This window comes from Solea solea, chromosome 3 (assembly GCF_958295425.1).
Source record: "Solea solea chromosome 3, fSolSol10.1, whole genome shotgun sequence".
Taxonomy (NCBI): domain Eukaryota; kingdom Metazoa; phylum Chordata; class Actinopteri; order Pleuronectiformes; family Soleidae; genus Solea; species Solea solea.
In genome coordinates, this window is record NC_081136.1 from 5,423,259 (window position 1) to 5,439,151 (window position 15,893).

Here is a 15,893-nt window from a genome sequence, read left to right on the forward strand (position 1 = left end):
TCTCACCACATGGATTAAGAAAAACGCTGTCATACTAAATTCCTTTTACTTTAATTTCATTTTATTTGGAGCAGGATTTCAGACATGGTTATCGTGAATATCTATATTATATGGACCTTTAGTTTCATGAGAAAATAAAACATAATAAAAATACTTTAATATTTTGTATTTAGTGAATATTTAAACACATTTAACCACTTTAACTACTTTTATATCCAAGACATAAAAAGTAACAAAGTACATTTATGTATTTATGTACATTATGTCAATTAAATTTGCGTCATCAATAACCAATGGGTTTACAGTAGAGTGAGTTCTCGTGAATATTTTCTTGCATATACAAATAAAAAAATAGGCTCTGACATTTTTTTTATATCATCTAAGTTACATTTCTTAGCATTAATCACCATGACTGATGTGCATTAACCTCTAAATGTCCAATGAAGGGGTTGATAAACGCCAAAATGGAATATGGACTTAACTATTTAAATCCCATTTACATTAACAATCCTTTTTAATTACAATAATGAAAATATCAACGTCAATATATTGCATTCATCTCACAAAAAAACAACGTTGTTTTTCAAAACAAAGGGGATCAAGTACAGAGCCTTGTGGGACACCATACAAATGTGGTTCAGACCCATTGAAAACTGTGAGTTCTACCAAAGGGAGAGTCATAAAATAAAAGTATGAACTGTGTATCTAGTCCTTCCAGGCCAATGTTTGAACTTCATGTCATCAAACCCTGGGGCTTTTTCCTCCTCAGTAAGACTTCTTTGAATGTAGTCCGAGACTTCTGATGCGGATCAGACAACCGAAGTCTGGTCTGGTTGAAAGAAGAGGTCTCACACCGCTTGCAAGTGAACTCTGAATCCGCACCTTTCACTGGAAGCGTAGTATTTATGGCTGACGCCTCATAGTTCTTTCTCATCCACGTCTGTAAGTGATGAGAAGGGAGGACCGTGATAGACGGAACTCAACTTGTCCTCCTCTGCTGGTAAACCAGCGCGTTTCCAAGGCGAGGCGGCTTCTCTCCTCTTCAATGGGAAACATGGATGAGAGTTCGGACCGGCCTTCAGGGTGCTGCTCATCACCAGAACAGATAAAGATAAACCTGCCAATGCTCCTTAACATAAACATCCAGAGAGATTTGAGTTTTTACTACATGTCTATATTATGTCTGACCTTTGACCGAGCGGTCACATGACTTTATAGTGTTTGAGATTTGCCTTTGTCAGTTGAACCGAACCAGCTGAAAAATGAATTTTCCCTCAGCTGAACTTTTATTGGGTGTGAATGCACCCTCAAATATTTTTTTTTTTACTGGCAGTAGAAAGTGAGGACGTCCTGCTGGTTTCCTCGTATCAGCACTGCGGGACAGTGGAGGCCGCAGGTCAGAGTGTCCAGCCAGGCCATGTACAGAGCACTGGGGCAGCCACACTGTGGTACGGGAAGGCTCCTATAAATAAATATATACAAAAATAAAAAAAACCATCTCATTTACATGCATCGAAGCACAGCGACACATCAGGAACAAACGCTGCTTGTTAACAGCACATTTATTCAAAACAAAAGCAAATAAGTTCTGGAGAACAAGAACACTGCTCAGAGATAGGACATTGATGCAGGATGCAAATATTTGCAGTCGAGTTCCAGGAAGAAAAAAATAAAAATAAACGCAATATATATTTTCTTAGTTTTATGTTGTCATAAATGATCTGATTATGGACAATAATATCATCCTAGCCTTGTCTGGATCCAGGCATCTTGAAAAACTATAGGCCAATTTCAAAACTTCTGTTCCTGTCAAACGTTCTGTAGCAGAGCAGCTCACTTCTTTTTTAGAGAAACACCAAATTTTAGATAAACGGCAGTCAGGGCCATTTTTTTTCCCCGCAAAATGCACTGGACAGAAACTGCTTGACTTAGGGTCTTTCGCGAGATTATTCGATCTCTCCGCCCCTTTTGACACTGTTGACCATAAGATTCTAATAAAGAGACTTGGAGATGTGGTTGGGCTTTTACAATGTTTCTCCTCAGACCTGTTTTTATAAATCAGTCTGAATCAAGACATCTTACATGTGGGGGTACCTCAGGGTTCTGTCTTGAGCCCAATACTCTACCCTACTTTTGAATTTTCTTCCTTTAAGACAGATAAATAGCAAGTACAGTGATGTTTCTCAATCTATCTTCGTTCACAAACTGCTTGTCGAACATCAGTCAATGGTTAAGTGATCCATTTTACAATTGAACCCTTATCGTTGCACATTGACAGTGTCAGTCGGCCCTTTAGCTATTTCTGTCCAGCCCTACGTTCGGAACCTTGTGTTATCATTGACTCCATGTTCCTTTGAGCAAGATTCTAAACAGTTTAATAAATTGCATCGCCAAACAAATGAAGTAAAAAGGTTAAATGGCAATTTAGACAGAAAGAAAACCCAAGGGCATAGATTTATTTCATCTTGCTGACTTCTTTCTGGAGAAATTCTCACAACTAGAGGACTTCCCCCATTCATTTGAATGGGACACATACACAAGGTGAATGGTGTACAGTCTGGTGTCTTGTGGATTAAAGTTTAAATAAAGCCTCTATAGTTTTAGAGGATTTGGAGCATTTGCCCCATTTATTCGAATGGAGCACATAAAGCTGCATATTCTTTTAAAAAGCTCAAAAGTCCCAAACAAGCAGAATTTTCTGACATTTAAATGTAAAATCTGTAGCTGAAAGTGTGAAGGAGGTGAATCTGGAGGATTTCCCCCATTCATTTGAATGGGACACGAGAAGCTGAACAGCGTATGGTCTTGTGGCAGGATTAATAAATTAAGTATTTTGAAGAAGTAGCGCTCAAAATATGTACACATTTAAGAGGATTTAAAGATTTAATCCATTCATTTGAATGGGACATAAAAGACAGAATTTTTTAAGTTCTGGAAAGTCGAAGTAAGTTGAATTTATTTTGATATTTAAATGGTTTCTGTTGCTGAGGTGAATATTCAAATAATAATCAAAGTTTAAATCAAGTCTCTAGCTCAAATAATTCTGCAGTAGTAGCGCTTAAAATATGTACAAGTTTTGGACGCTTTGCAGATTCCATCCATCCATTTAAATGGAGCAGATAAAGCTAAGTCTTTTAAAAGCTGAAGAGTCAAAATAAGTTGAATTTCCTGATATTCATTGAAAGTATGAAGGGGGTCGATTCTGGAGGATTTTCCGCCGAAACACAAACAGCAGAATCTTTAAAGAGAAGCTGAACAGTCTGATATATAAGAGTGGATGTAAAGTGTACTCACACAAGCACGAGTGCAGCGTGTTGTGAATTCCTGCGGATGATTTCATTCAGCCTCACTTTCCTCTCAGACTGACAGGGAAGAAAATCAAAGTGAGAACCTGACACCGAGTCACATTAAACAACAACAGCGACAACAAAAAGGTCCAGGTTTCCACGCACCCTCAGCTGGAAGGCCTCAAACTCCTTGTCTGACATTTTCCACGGCTCTCTTTGTCTCAGCTCATCGATCGAGACGTCTTCCTGTTGTTCATCATGCAGTCGGAAGGGGGCGACATTGTCCATAAACCTGCTCAGGCTGAGGAGTGGAAAACCCAGAGAAATTTGAATTTCAAGTTTGAATTTGGTGTTTTTTCGGCAATATTTCCCCAGCAGGGCCGGCCCAAGCCTTTATGGGGCCCTAAGCTCCAACCTTGGTTTTTAAAACATTACGTACAAAAATAAAACAAAATAACTCAAATAATATTTTAATTACATAAATGTATCTAAAGATTATTTTTAACATGTCACATCTCCATTTTTAATCTGATAATCATTAAAAGGGGGAACGAGAGTCAACTATGTGAACGGTAGATTTAAAAGTCACTCATCACTTTTCAGGGTGTGGTCTAAAGAGTTTTAAAGACACAGTACGTCATTTAAGAACTTGTTTGGTTCCCTGTGAGAAAGATTCTGTAAACTTGAAAAGACATATGGATTTCCATGACGGATTTGAAAGGGTGTTAAGAGACATTCTGGCTAGAGTTACTACTGAACAAATCTTATATACTCGATACTTGAAGTACATGTTGAAGAAATGTTACATATTATATCTTTATAAATCCTCATGGTCAAACTGTGTGAGTACAACATGACGAGTGACCGCATTTGTGGAAAAAAACGGACAATTGTGTGGACGTACTTTTTCGCATGTGGGTTCCTCTCGCTGTCTGTTAGGACTATGACGTCATCAAAGTCCAGACGGAACCTCTTCAGCAGAGCGATCATCCTAAAAGACAACAAAAATAATATTATGAGTAAAAAATTAGTTTAGGTAATATTTCGTGTAAGTGTGGATATGATGAAACACAGTATTGGCTTGTAAGGTATTTATAAGCACAAATAAATAAAATAAATAAATATATTATTATGTTTAGTTTTTTAACGAGACGGTTAGTAAAACGACTTAAGCATATATATTAAGGCCGAATAAAGGCTAATAAACCTTTTATTATGCAGTTAATAACAGTTAACAACGCCCCAATGCAAATACTTAATCTAAAGTGTTTTATTAACGTTATTAAACACTTTATTATGCACTTATTAACATTAATAAACACTTTATTATGTACTTATTAACAGTTGAAAAAAGCTAATTTGCAGCTAGTTAATCTAAAGAGGGAACAGTGTCTTATTGACGTTATCAAACACTTTATTATGCACTTATTAACAGTTAAAAAAGCTAATTTGCAGCTACTTAATCTGAAGAGGGAACAGTGTATTATTAGCGTTAATAAATACTTCACACTAAACACCACAGATCAAAGATAATGTGTTTCCAAAAAAAGATTATTGTTATCTATTAACTATAGAAGACCTTCACAACATTATCTTAGATCATATAGTTGTACATTTATTCACACTTGTATGAACTAATTCACGTTTATGAGAATCTTATAAAGTCTTATAAGCGGCTTGTTGTTGATTTTTCTGGTCAAAAACCTACTTGTTGCGTCCTTCCTCCATGTTGTGCTCGTCTCCCAAGATGAAGACCCTGACTTTGCTGTGGCGCCAGCATTTTCTCCTGGTGAGCAGGTGCGGCACGAGCAGGGTCAGACCTAAAAAGAAGAAGAAGAGCAGAGAGAGAGAGAGAGACGACAGTTTAGGAGGAGGAGGAGGAAACTCAAGCATCAGTGTATCGGGAGTGAATTAACCGGTGCTCGTTTGGTCAGGTCTAATTTGGACTCACCTCCATCGTCAGCTACCCAGTAGACGTCGATGGTCTTCTTCCCCTGGTCGTTCTGAAACACCGTCCTGACCTGGTCACCGTCACCTTGAGTGGGAATGTTGTCGACTGCAAAACAAGCAATTTTTGAAAAATAGCTATTCATAAAAAACTGTCACAACTCATATTCGGTCAAATAGATAGGTGCTCAACATTAAGATGATTATTATAATTTTATAATGATAGTAGAGTGTTGTCGATGTAAGACAGGGATTAAGAGGTGAATAAGAGGAAACCCAGAGTCATCAGATCATTTACGTGTGCATCCACGGGGGGGCTCACCTGATTCTATGTCAGGAAGTTGGTGTTTGTCGTCTGTCACAGTGTTGTCGGGTTCAAAGCCGTGGTTCACTGGAGGAAACGCGAGACATTCGGAATGACGCCATAGTTCAATTAATCAAATGAATATGTAGGATATGTAGGAACACGCGTATTTGTTTGGATTTTGCACCTTCAAAGTCAAAAGGATCGGAGATATCCAGGCCGTCCATCATCCTCAAGACACATACGCAGTGACTGGAGTCGAAGGTGTCACTGGAGAAAATTGAGGGAGACTGTGATTGGTGGATTTAAAGAAGATTCTGTAATATTTTATATATATATGTAGCTCTAATTGAAAAAGGGCTTGAAAGATCGTAAAAACAACATCGACTTTCAAGTGAATGCTATACGCTTCTGTAAGTATCAATACCGATGAGTTTTTTTAAATGTACACTTACTATAATGTGTTGGTATAATCTTCGATGCTTTCTGGAGAACTTTCCCTCCAGTTTGTCTTGAAGCCCAGGACCAGAGTGTTCGGCTTTAATTTGCCAAGACCTGAAGCCTTTGGAGTGGTGTAAAAAAAAAGAATAAGTCATATTTGAACAATTTTCAAAAAATAAAAATGAAAGTTACTTAATATAGATACACTATATTGAACAAAAGTATTTGGCCACACCTGTTATGTATTGAATTCAGGTGTTTCAATCACACTTTGGGCTCTAGGCCGCTTATCTCCAATTGAAGGACAATCTCACCGCTTCAGCAAACCAAGACATTTTGGACAATGGACAATAGTTTGAGGAAGACATGATTTGACTTGACTGGCCTAGCACAGAACCCTGATCTCAACCCCATCGAGCACCTTTGATATGAACTGGAACCAGAGATCGTGAGCCAGACCTTCTCGTCCAACATCAGTGCCTGACCTCATAAATGCTCTACAGAATGAATGGACACAAATCCCCATAGAAACCCTTTCAAATCTTGAGGAAAGTCTCCAAGAGGGGGATCAACTCCGTCATTACAGGCCCTGCTGGTCAGGCGTCCCAATTCTTTTGCCCATACACATATTTTCCCCAGATCATTAAATATATCAATGCATACATTAGATATCATTTTTCTGCACTCATTGGATGGAATGGGACAAAATTTACCGATTTTATACCTGCATTAGTTGTCGAGCGCCAACTCTGAGGCCGTCCGCACTGAAAGGAGTATAAAACGAGCGCACCCTCCTCCTGTTCAACCACTTCACCAGCCACTCAGTGGCATCCGGCAGCCGAGTCTGTCTGTCCTGCTCCTTAGGACATCAAGGACATAAACAAATAACAATAAAGTGTTTTTTTTAGCCCTTTGATTGGAAGATATTGGAAGATTTAATGTCAAGATCAAAATTTCAGCACTGATCAACTGACCATGATGATGTCTCCACAGATCATGAGGCTCATGTTCTTGGTGAAGGAGCTGACAAAGTCCACCAGAGCCGGTCGCTGGTTTGGTGGACCAGTCATGACGAGACACTGCGGTCTGAGAAATAAATGCAAGAATAGAAAAAAAATAATTACTATTTCTGAGAGACAGTATGTGTATAAATAAATATGTGGAGACATTTGACTGCTCACCTGAAGTTCTTGACATGATCCTCCACATCAGAGAGAGAGACAGAGTAGGACAAGGCCATGTTGTATATACTTGCCTGGACCGACGAGCCCCAATTCACCTCTGTGTATTTTAACACATAACACAAAGTCATTCTCCACGTCTGTACAGGAGGCATCACACTTTCAAAACGTCGTTTTTGTTCATGCTCACTTGGCTTGTTGTAGTTGACATATCCAAACAGGAAGAAGATAACACAGGCGGTGGTGAGAGCAGCCCACCAAGTGAACAGGAACATCAGCACCACAGAGCTCACTGCCCCAAACAAGGCCGTCCACTTTGTGTAATAGTGAAATGATGGCCTCCAACCTGAAGGGGGTGAGAGTGAGACTTCAGGAAACCACAGTGTATATATGTGAAATGGATAGAGACTTCCACTTTGAAAAGAAAAGCCAAGGAAGTAGGCAAGGCATAGCGGATAGCCAGAGGCAGTGAGAGGACGCCCAACTTTTTTCAAATGTTTCAAAGAAGGTTTTGTGGAATTAGTAGCCTCAATGATATCATAAGATAAAATAATTCCATGTTTAATAGTATTGGTCTAGGTGTCAAACTCACGGCCCTCCAATCCATTTCATGTGGCCCTCCAAGCAAAGTTTTTTTTTGGATCATAAGTATGTTCACTGAGCACCAGAGTAGGTGCTCAGTGGCCCCCAGGTCACTTGAGTTCAACACCCTTGATTTAAACCAGAGGTCTCAAACTTGTGGCCCTCCGATCCATTTCATGTGGCCCGCCACTTAATAGTAGTAGTATATTTTTTTAGTGAAGAGAGATTAGTTTTGCATCACTTTCACATTTTTATCCTGCGATAAATATTGTTCCATGTCAACACAGACACTTTTATTTTGAAATTCTGTGAACTATCAATCACTGCAATATCAGTGTCAAAAAAAGTTTTTCACTTGACTGGCCCCCTACTGGCCAGACTAGATGCTCAGTGGCCCCCAATTTCAGAAAATTCAGACTCATTGCTAACAGACTTAAATGAAGTAGAAACATCTAGAATGCTAGCACCAACCATGAAATGTCAATGTTCAGAAGAGTGAAATGGGTATTAACAAAAAGCTCGTCCAAAACAGTAACGTTTAATCAGTTACCCTTGGAAATCTAGTAAATCGGACTATAATTGATAAACTTTTAATAAAAAGCAGGTCACTCACCAGGTGAGTTGGTGATTGAAGCGTGAAAGCAGCTGAAGTTGATGAGGCAGTACGAACACAGGAAGAAGTTAGAGATCAAGACGGCGATTGTGTTCAGCTCAGCTGTGGAGATTGAAAAATCAGGAACCTTATGACCAATATTTAACTCTCAAACATCTGTCATGTTCGCCGGCACTCACCAATGAGTATGAAGGCCATAGCAACAAAGTAGCAAAGGATGTAGGCGCGAAGTGGCTTGTCATTTTTCCCATAACCCTTCGCAAAGAATCCAATGTATGGGTATAAGTTGTCTCTGCACAGATGCTGGCAAATAAAGAAGAAATAAAAAAGTCTTAATTTTATATACCGTTCTCATGAATACTTAAATCTGAAACACAAGCTTTAGGTGAAAGTTACATGAGAGTATAGTTAAATAAAAGACATATAATACCAGTATTTCAGTCTACTGAAAGTCTTTTTTGTATAAAAATTGCAAAGGTGTTTCTCACACAAACATAAAAAAGCAAATGTTAACGTTAACATTCATTTCATGCATACTGATGTGCTGAACTACAATCACCGTATCAAATCAAATATGAACTCTTCATTCATATTTGATGTATATTTGTTTATGACAATTAAAGTGACATTTACATCAATGCAAAATACACATGGTTTCTCACCTGAAAGATTTTAGGCGCCGAGACAAAAAAGCCAAGGGCAGACGACAAACTGGCCACAAAGATACCGGCTGTGCCGAGGTAGGAGTAACCTGACGCTTGCCCCAGTACCTGGTTACAAAGTCAAGAGGAAATCCAATTTATTTCATATACAAATTCCAGGTCTGTCAAGGCTGGTTATAAACATGCGTCAGGCGAAAAAGCTTTGCACATCAATGTGTCAGTGTTCAGTCAGAGGTTCTCTCCACTATTACCTTTAAACTGTTGGCCAGACCATATTTACAAGACTGCGACTCGATGCACGCCGTAAAGTTCCATCCCAGGTTACATCCCAGATCCACGCAGACATCGGTATTGTTTCCAGGCAGAATATCACTGATATTCCCGGAAGCATCTCGTATGACAAATGACCCTGGTGCCAGAGGAAGATCCAGATATTTAAGCAATGATTTGTTTTCATTTTTACTTTTTCATAGATTAATATGACTGGTAACATAATATGCACTTAAAACTACGACACGCCAAACATGTCGAGACCACAAGGACAAAACAAAAAGCAGCAGACTACATATATGTGATTTATGACATGTTTAAATCCAGATTTGGGGATTAGGCAAATTAGACACTCTAAATTGACCGTGAGAGTGAATGATTGTTTGTCTCTATGTGACCTGTCCAGGGTGTATGCCGACTTTTGCTGTATGTCAGCGGGGATTGGCCCCCCGCGACCCTCATGTGAAGGATAAAGCGGTAGAAGATTCATAATATTCATTGGCTGACACAGTATGCAGATGACACTGCTCTTTATATGAAAGATCAATTGGAACTAAGCTGTGTTCAGATGATTTACCAGTGAAATAATGGGAAAATCCAAACAATATATGACCATATTAAAAATGAATAGCACTCAATTTAGCACCATGTTTTTGATTTTCCCTGTAAACCAGATCCATAAAGAACACTTTCCCGCTGTGGACTATGGACCATACCGCCCATTATGTTTGATGCCAATCAGTTTTTCACTTTTAGCATATTCTTGCTAACAAATAAACAAACATGGGTAAAAGAAAAACACCTTGGTACAGATAATTAGCAACTTACCTGCAGTTGCAGAAATAGCTAAGTAGCTGATTGTGGTCCAGAAAATGGCCATGAGGCTGCCTTTGGGGATAGCAGTACTAGAGTCCTGCAAAAGTTAACAATACATCACAACAATACAACATATGTTCTGTTTGCAGCTGTCACGTTAGTCATACAGTACATCTCTCATTCTTTCCTGTCATACTTTGAGGTTTTCACAGATGTTTGCTCCACACAGGATGCCAATGGTGGAGGGGAAGAAAACGGCAAACATCTGGAAAAAGGTGCCTTCAGGTCCCCGCCAGTCTGGTTTCAGGTTTGATATGAAGACTTCACCTGTTGACAGGCAACGTTAAATGTATGCTGACGATGTTTAAAACTGACATTTACATTGCTTCCATCAGTAAACTCACTGCGATAACCAAAGATGCCCTGGGCCTGTTTCTCTTGACTGGGTGGAATGAATGTGCCCACAAAGTAGTTGGAAAAAGAGACTATATATACAAACATAAAAGCCAAAATATATGTCTAAAGGGGAAGAAATAAGAATGTAGGATTTAGAGTCAAACTTAGACAACTTGGACAACTCCAAAAACGAAAGAACGACATGTATCAGTATGTGCTCACCTTAGAATCCCACTTTATTCCAGCAAATGAAATGAGCAGAAGAGCCGTCACAGTGATAACACCCACAATTCGCACGTCATTGGTGGGGTCGACTATTGTGACACCAAACTCCTGCAAACATACATTTAAATAATTCATGTGAAATCCAAACATTATTTGTCATGTATATAAAAGCTATGTATGTTTTAATAATTGTACATTTAAACTCCTGGACACATGTACATATATATATATACATATATATGTGTTACACAGCAATGTGACACTGTTGTTTGTATTTAAATTCCCATTAATTTAATAAGTATAATAAGTGCAGCAAAAACAACAACACAAATTCACACCGTGATATCTGAACTTCTTGTCTTTTCAGAGACAAAGTTGATTTCTTGTTCTATGGATTATCTACACCCTCAAGAGTGTGAATGGATGAATTATCATTACCTGCATTAATTCACTGACCACTTCTGCAAATCCAACTGTGCTGAGCGCACAAGCCAGAGTGTTCGCGAATGAGAAGATCATCCCAACCGGGCCGCCAATTTCAGGACCCAGAGAGCGTGAGATCATGACGTAGGTTCCACCTTGAATTGTGCAGATTATTTTGTTTTATTATTATTATTATTGTTCTGAGTTTAATTCTTCTTTTTTTTAACACTAGATTGAAAGTGTTGACGCAGGAAGAGACTCACCTGAGGTCACTCTCCCGTTGGTGGCTATGGCAGAGATGGAGAGAGCTGTTACTGAGGTCACCATCATAGACAAGAGGATAATCAGCCAGGTCAATACTGAAACCACAAAAGAAAGGCAGAAATCATTATTAAAAAACAGTTTTTATTGTTCTGTAACAAGTTCTGCACACGGCTCTGAGTTCAGATAATGTGAATCTGTTATTTCATGTAGCCCATCCTTGACAATGGCTCGCTAACTTAGGTTCGTTGGACAAGATATATCTTTTTGAGAAACATATGAACATGCTGAAGAAAACTGCATCAATTACACCATGTTTTTAGCTGTGTGTCCATTGCAGTTCTTGCTAATCTCATCTCACCTCATGCAAGAGCTAGTACACGGTATGCGCAAGAAAATGAACACAGCTTATAGCTCAGAGGCTAAAGTGGACATTTAAGTGTGCTGTTTCAAGTAGAATTTGAGTGTTGTGGTTTTCAAACACTTTCTTAAATCTCTCTAAATAGATTTTGTGTCTGGGGAAAAAAAACAGGGACATTTTTATTACACAATATCCACCTCCAGTTTAGTTGGCCGCTAGTTGTTAGCATGTCGAGCACTATAAGCCAAGTCTTGCTACCGTCATTAAACTTAAAAATACTCAATTCTTTAAGATACTAGTGCATAAAATCAGTCTTCTTGACAGTCTAAAAATATGAACTGACATGGATTTTGATATGTCTTATTTCCAGGTTTAAGGTGGTGAGTTGGGAACTGTGGCACATGCTAACAATTGTGTTTAAATGTGTACATGTTTGTACTACTACTCGTGTATTTATTCACTTATTTTACAGTATATATTTTTCTACGAGAACAACCATCCTTGCATTTATTAAATGGATAATGTGCTTCTTTTTTTTAGTACCTTTTTTTTTTTTTTAAAGAAAACAAGAATGCAACAACTCACAGATTCCAGCCTGGGACGTGATCCACGACAGCCGGAGAAGCAGGATGACCCCCCACATATTCAACATGCAACGAAGCTGAAACAAGTTTTTATATATATCTGGTGTTAAAATCTAACAAAGCAACTCCTGGGTATGTTTTGGCGCCTGTGTGCCGACCACTTACCATGACCCCGATCACCCAACCAAACTGAACGGGAGCTTTCCCCTGGTGACCCTGTGATTCATTTCCACTGTCTGGCTGACTGCTCCCTGAGTCCGTGGTGGCGTTTGCTCTGCCTGCTTCCACCTCCTGCAGTCACATTTGTAATTTTTAACATCAGTGGCTCAGTTCAGACATGCTATTGACATCTGTCCTCAATGATCCGATCACATGTGGACAGCATTACGCAAGACTAGCATTAAAACACATCCCAGGTGCGTCTCCGGTGACCACATGAGATTGAATCTGGCTTTCCCCACCCCCATACTAGAATACAAAATTACGCCATGTGTGTTTGTAACTGTGAATCGAAGCACTACTTGTGCTGCTGTAACATGAAATAAGACTTTAACTACCTTCTGCAAATGTAGGATAGTTTGAGGACTTTCAGACCTGATTTGCATTAAATCAGTAACATATCCAGAGGAATTATTGACAAAACATCCATTTCAGCCAAGAATATTTAATGCTATTTCAAACACACCCACAAAGATATCTAGATAGAGAGATGCTGTGTTGAGAAGTTAAACACTTACATCAAATGTCTTGCGGAGAGCTACCAGAGAAGGTCGACTTATACGCTGCTGGCGCGGCAGCGTGCTAGCATAATACTCCAGCTGTGGCACCAGGTCTAAAGTGCTGTAGATAGAGGATCTGCGCAACTCCGCCCTCGAGCCCCGGCGCTCCAATTCACTAGCAAAAAGGAAGGTCACAAAAATCAGTGCAGCAAATATCACTTTAATGTCACGACCAACAGAATTGAATTGTGCATGCAACAAGAACAAAGTAATAGAGGAACGTTCGGCCTTGCCGTACTGCATCGTGGGTTCATACTTATCAGTTAAATATGCCAACTGACATGGTTCTAAGTACAGGGGAGCGAAGGGGAGTCCTGAGTAGGAGACAAGCTTCCCTAAACCCCTAAAATAAAGAACTCAATAACAGTAAAATACGCCAATATACGCCCATGGCCAAGCGGAAAGGGAACTTGGCGTATGACGGTTTGTGTCCCCACGATTGTATAGATGTGAGATGTTTAGTTGCATAGCCAACTGAAAATAGGGCTCCTCTAAATGTCACGGTTTAAAATAAACACTGCCAACAGGTGCTAGCCAATGAAATTATGCTTAAACCCTCAACCTTGGCTCACACAGAGACAAGGTTCTGCCTTCTGCAGGGGTTTACTGGTGGACAAAGTGCACCCAACAATGTGGGACATCACCATCACTTGAGCAAAAAATGTTCAACTCTTGTTAGCCATGACAGACACTCTTCTGCTAATCTCTGACAGCTGCTTCCAGAACTAAAGTGTCAGACCTGCCCACCATCAAGCATTAACGCCGTCATCTGCGATTAAAGATTCCTAAAGATCTACGGATACAGCAATTTTTACTGTGGTCTAATTTGGTTTGAGTTGAACTAGAAGAAAGGTAGAAGATTGTGATTTGGAAGCACCAACCTTGACTCCACGTTCATGACAGAAATGGGTGGAGGAATCGGGAAGTCACTGTCCCGTCTACTGCTAAAGTCCAGGTTGTTTGGAGGTTTGCCCTCGTTGAAGGAGAAATTAACCTGTCGGCGATTGCCTGAGCCCATCCTGTCACGTTTGGATGTGAACTGTCCCATGGCTGGATCTTATCTGACTCCTATATGAAATAATCATGAATGAACTTCAACATGAGACAGTGTATGAGAAGCCCTATAATACACGAGTAACTGTTTTACTTCTTTTCAAACAGTGAAACAATCAGAAAAGACAACATTTTACATAATATAATCAACTGTATTGTATCAAACAAATAATGAACGTTGAGTATTGTCGACTGATTCACCAGCTCTGATCGAAACCAGATATCTGACAACTAGGTTGTGATATAACAACTTTTACTTTACAGAACAAATTATTTCATATCATTACACTAAAAGACAAGTAGTAACACCTAAATTTAGTTAAAATAAAAGTAAATAAATATATTTCATTTGTATTTTGTAGTAATTTATACTTTTATAAATTAACTTTAGGGTAAACCATAAAATACCCAACCTCAATAAAAGCTTGAAACTGTTATTGTTCTGTATATATATATATATGTACACATATATATGTATATATATATATATTTATATATATACATATATATATAAACAATTGCAATTAAAATGTACATTATGGTCCTAAAGAGTTTAAAATCGCGTTAAGTAAATGAGATGATTTAAAAAATAATATGACTTTCTATTATGTATTTAGTAGAATGTTAAACAATTCAATTTCAAGGTTTTGGTACTCACTGTTGCAGCTGATGTCAGCAGATTTTCACACAGCGACTCTTTATATAGGTACTTTTAGTGAGGTGGGAGATGTCCCCACCCATCAACACACCCCAACAACAACACCCCCACCCCCCAGCTACACACACACACACACACACACACACACACACACACACATACAAACAGCCACCCTTTGAATTAATTAATTACTTCATAAGCTTCATTCTTACTGGTTCTCTTAAGTAATGATTTACTCTCGTGATAAAGAGAAATGAAGGAAATTACTCAAATTGAATCTTTTTCCAATTATTTTTTTTACAAGCATTAGAAAAAGGAAATTAAGTCCATCACAAATGTCAACTCTAAAAGTGTTAATTTGTTAAATATTGTGTTTTGCTTGTCCACTCTCCGCATCTGTTGGGAAAATAAATACATGACACGCTACTCACGACATGTGGCACGTTTTAACAATGGAGGTGTTTGGAGTAAACGAAGGCAAGTGTGGGTGGTCTGGAGTCGTCAGCCGGGTGAAAACACACTCCAAAAAAAGTGAAAGTACTTCACAGTGTACTCTAACTTCTCTCCTATTTCCCCCAAAGCCAGAAAATGTATTTATAAAAATGCACAAAATATAAAAATCTTTTTTTTACAATTGCCACATATAGCTTTTAACTACATGTGTCCTTACTGAACGCTGTAAAAACCAACAAACAATAAAAATAAACATGCAAGTACAACAGAAAACAACACACTAAAAGTATCATATTGTCCAAACAAATATAACTATTTAAAAAAAAGAGAATAAAAGAGAATTACTTTCTGGACAAAATTTAATTTTAATTTTAAGGCCATAAAAATCATATACCACTTTTTTTGAATTGCAATTTAAGTTGTTTTCAAAAAGAAGAAGTGTGTGAGAAAACAATAACTATTAGACAGGACATTTCAATAAAACTGGCACCACCTATTGTATGAATAGCAGTAACATTTGTTTTATTCTTATGGTTAAAAATTGGAGTATATAAATATCTAAATATAATATATTTACTGTGATTTTTATCCTTGAAA

At 38.5% G+C, this 15,893-nt stretch overlaps 1 protein-coding gene across 2 annotated transcripts; it reads right to left on the reverse strand.

The window, feature by feature from the left end:
- Positions 1-34: 34 nt before the first annotated feature.
- On the reverse strand, positions 35-14,194 carry LOC131456403 (solute carrier family 12 member 3-like). Of its 2 annotated transcripts, none has more exons than XM_058624702.1 (27): positions 14,014-14,194; positions 13,091-13,247; positions 12,519-12,644; positions 12,355-12,430; positions 11,411-11,506; positions 11,163-11,302; positions 10,722-10,832; positions 10,508-10,622; positions 10,300-10,430; positions 10,116-10,200; positions 9,269-9,426; positions 9,018-9,125; positions 8,535-8,658; positions 8,356-8,457; positions 7,351-7,506; positions 7,161-7,260; positions 6,954-7,065; positions 6,704-6,832; positions 5,994-6,100; positions 5,726-5,808; positions 5,557-5,625; positions 5,239-5,343; positions 4,996-5,107; positions 4,192-4,278; positions 3,453-3,588; positions 3,295-3,362; positions 35-1,462 (listed from the first exon to the last, which is right to left on the reverse strand). In XM_058624702.1, the coding sequence occupies exons 1-27, from the start codon at positions 14,178-14,180 to the stop codon at positions 1,324-1,326; spliced, it is 3,099 nt and encodes a 1,032-aa protein (XP_058480685.1). In that variant the 5' UTR covers positions 14,181-14,194; the 3' UTR covers positions 35-1,323. The 2 variants fall into 2 exon arrangements, with proteins under 2 accessions (XP_058480685.1, XP_058480684.1); XM_058624701.1 differs by having other exon boundaries at positions 6,704-6,838.
- Between the last annotated feature and the right edge of the window lie 1,699 nt (positions 14,195-15,893).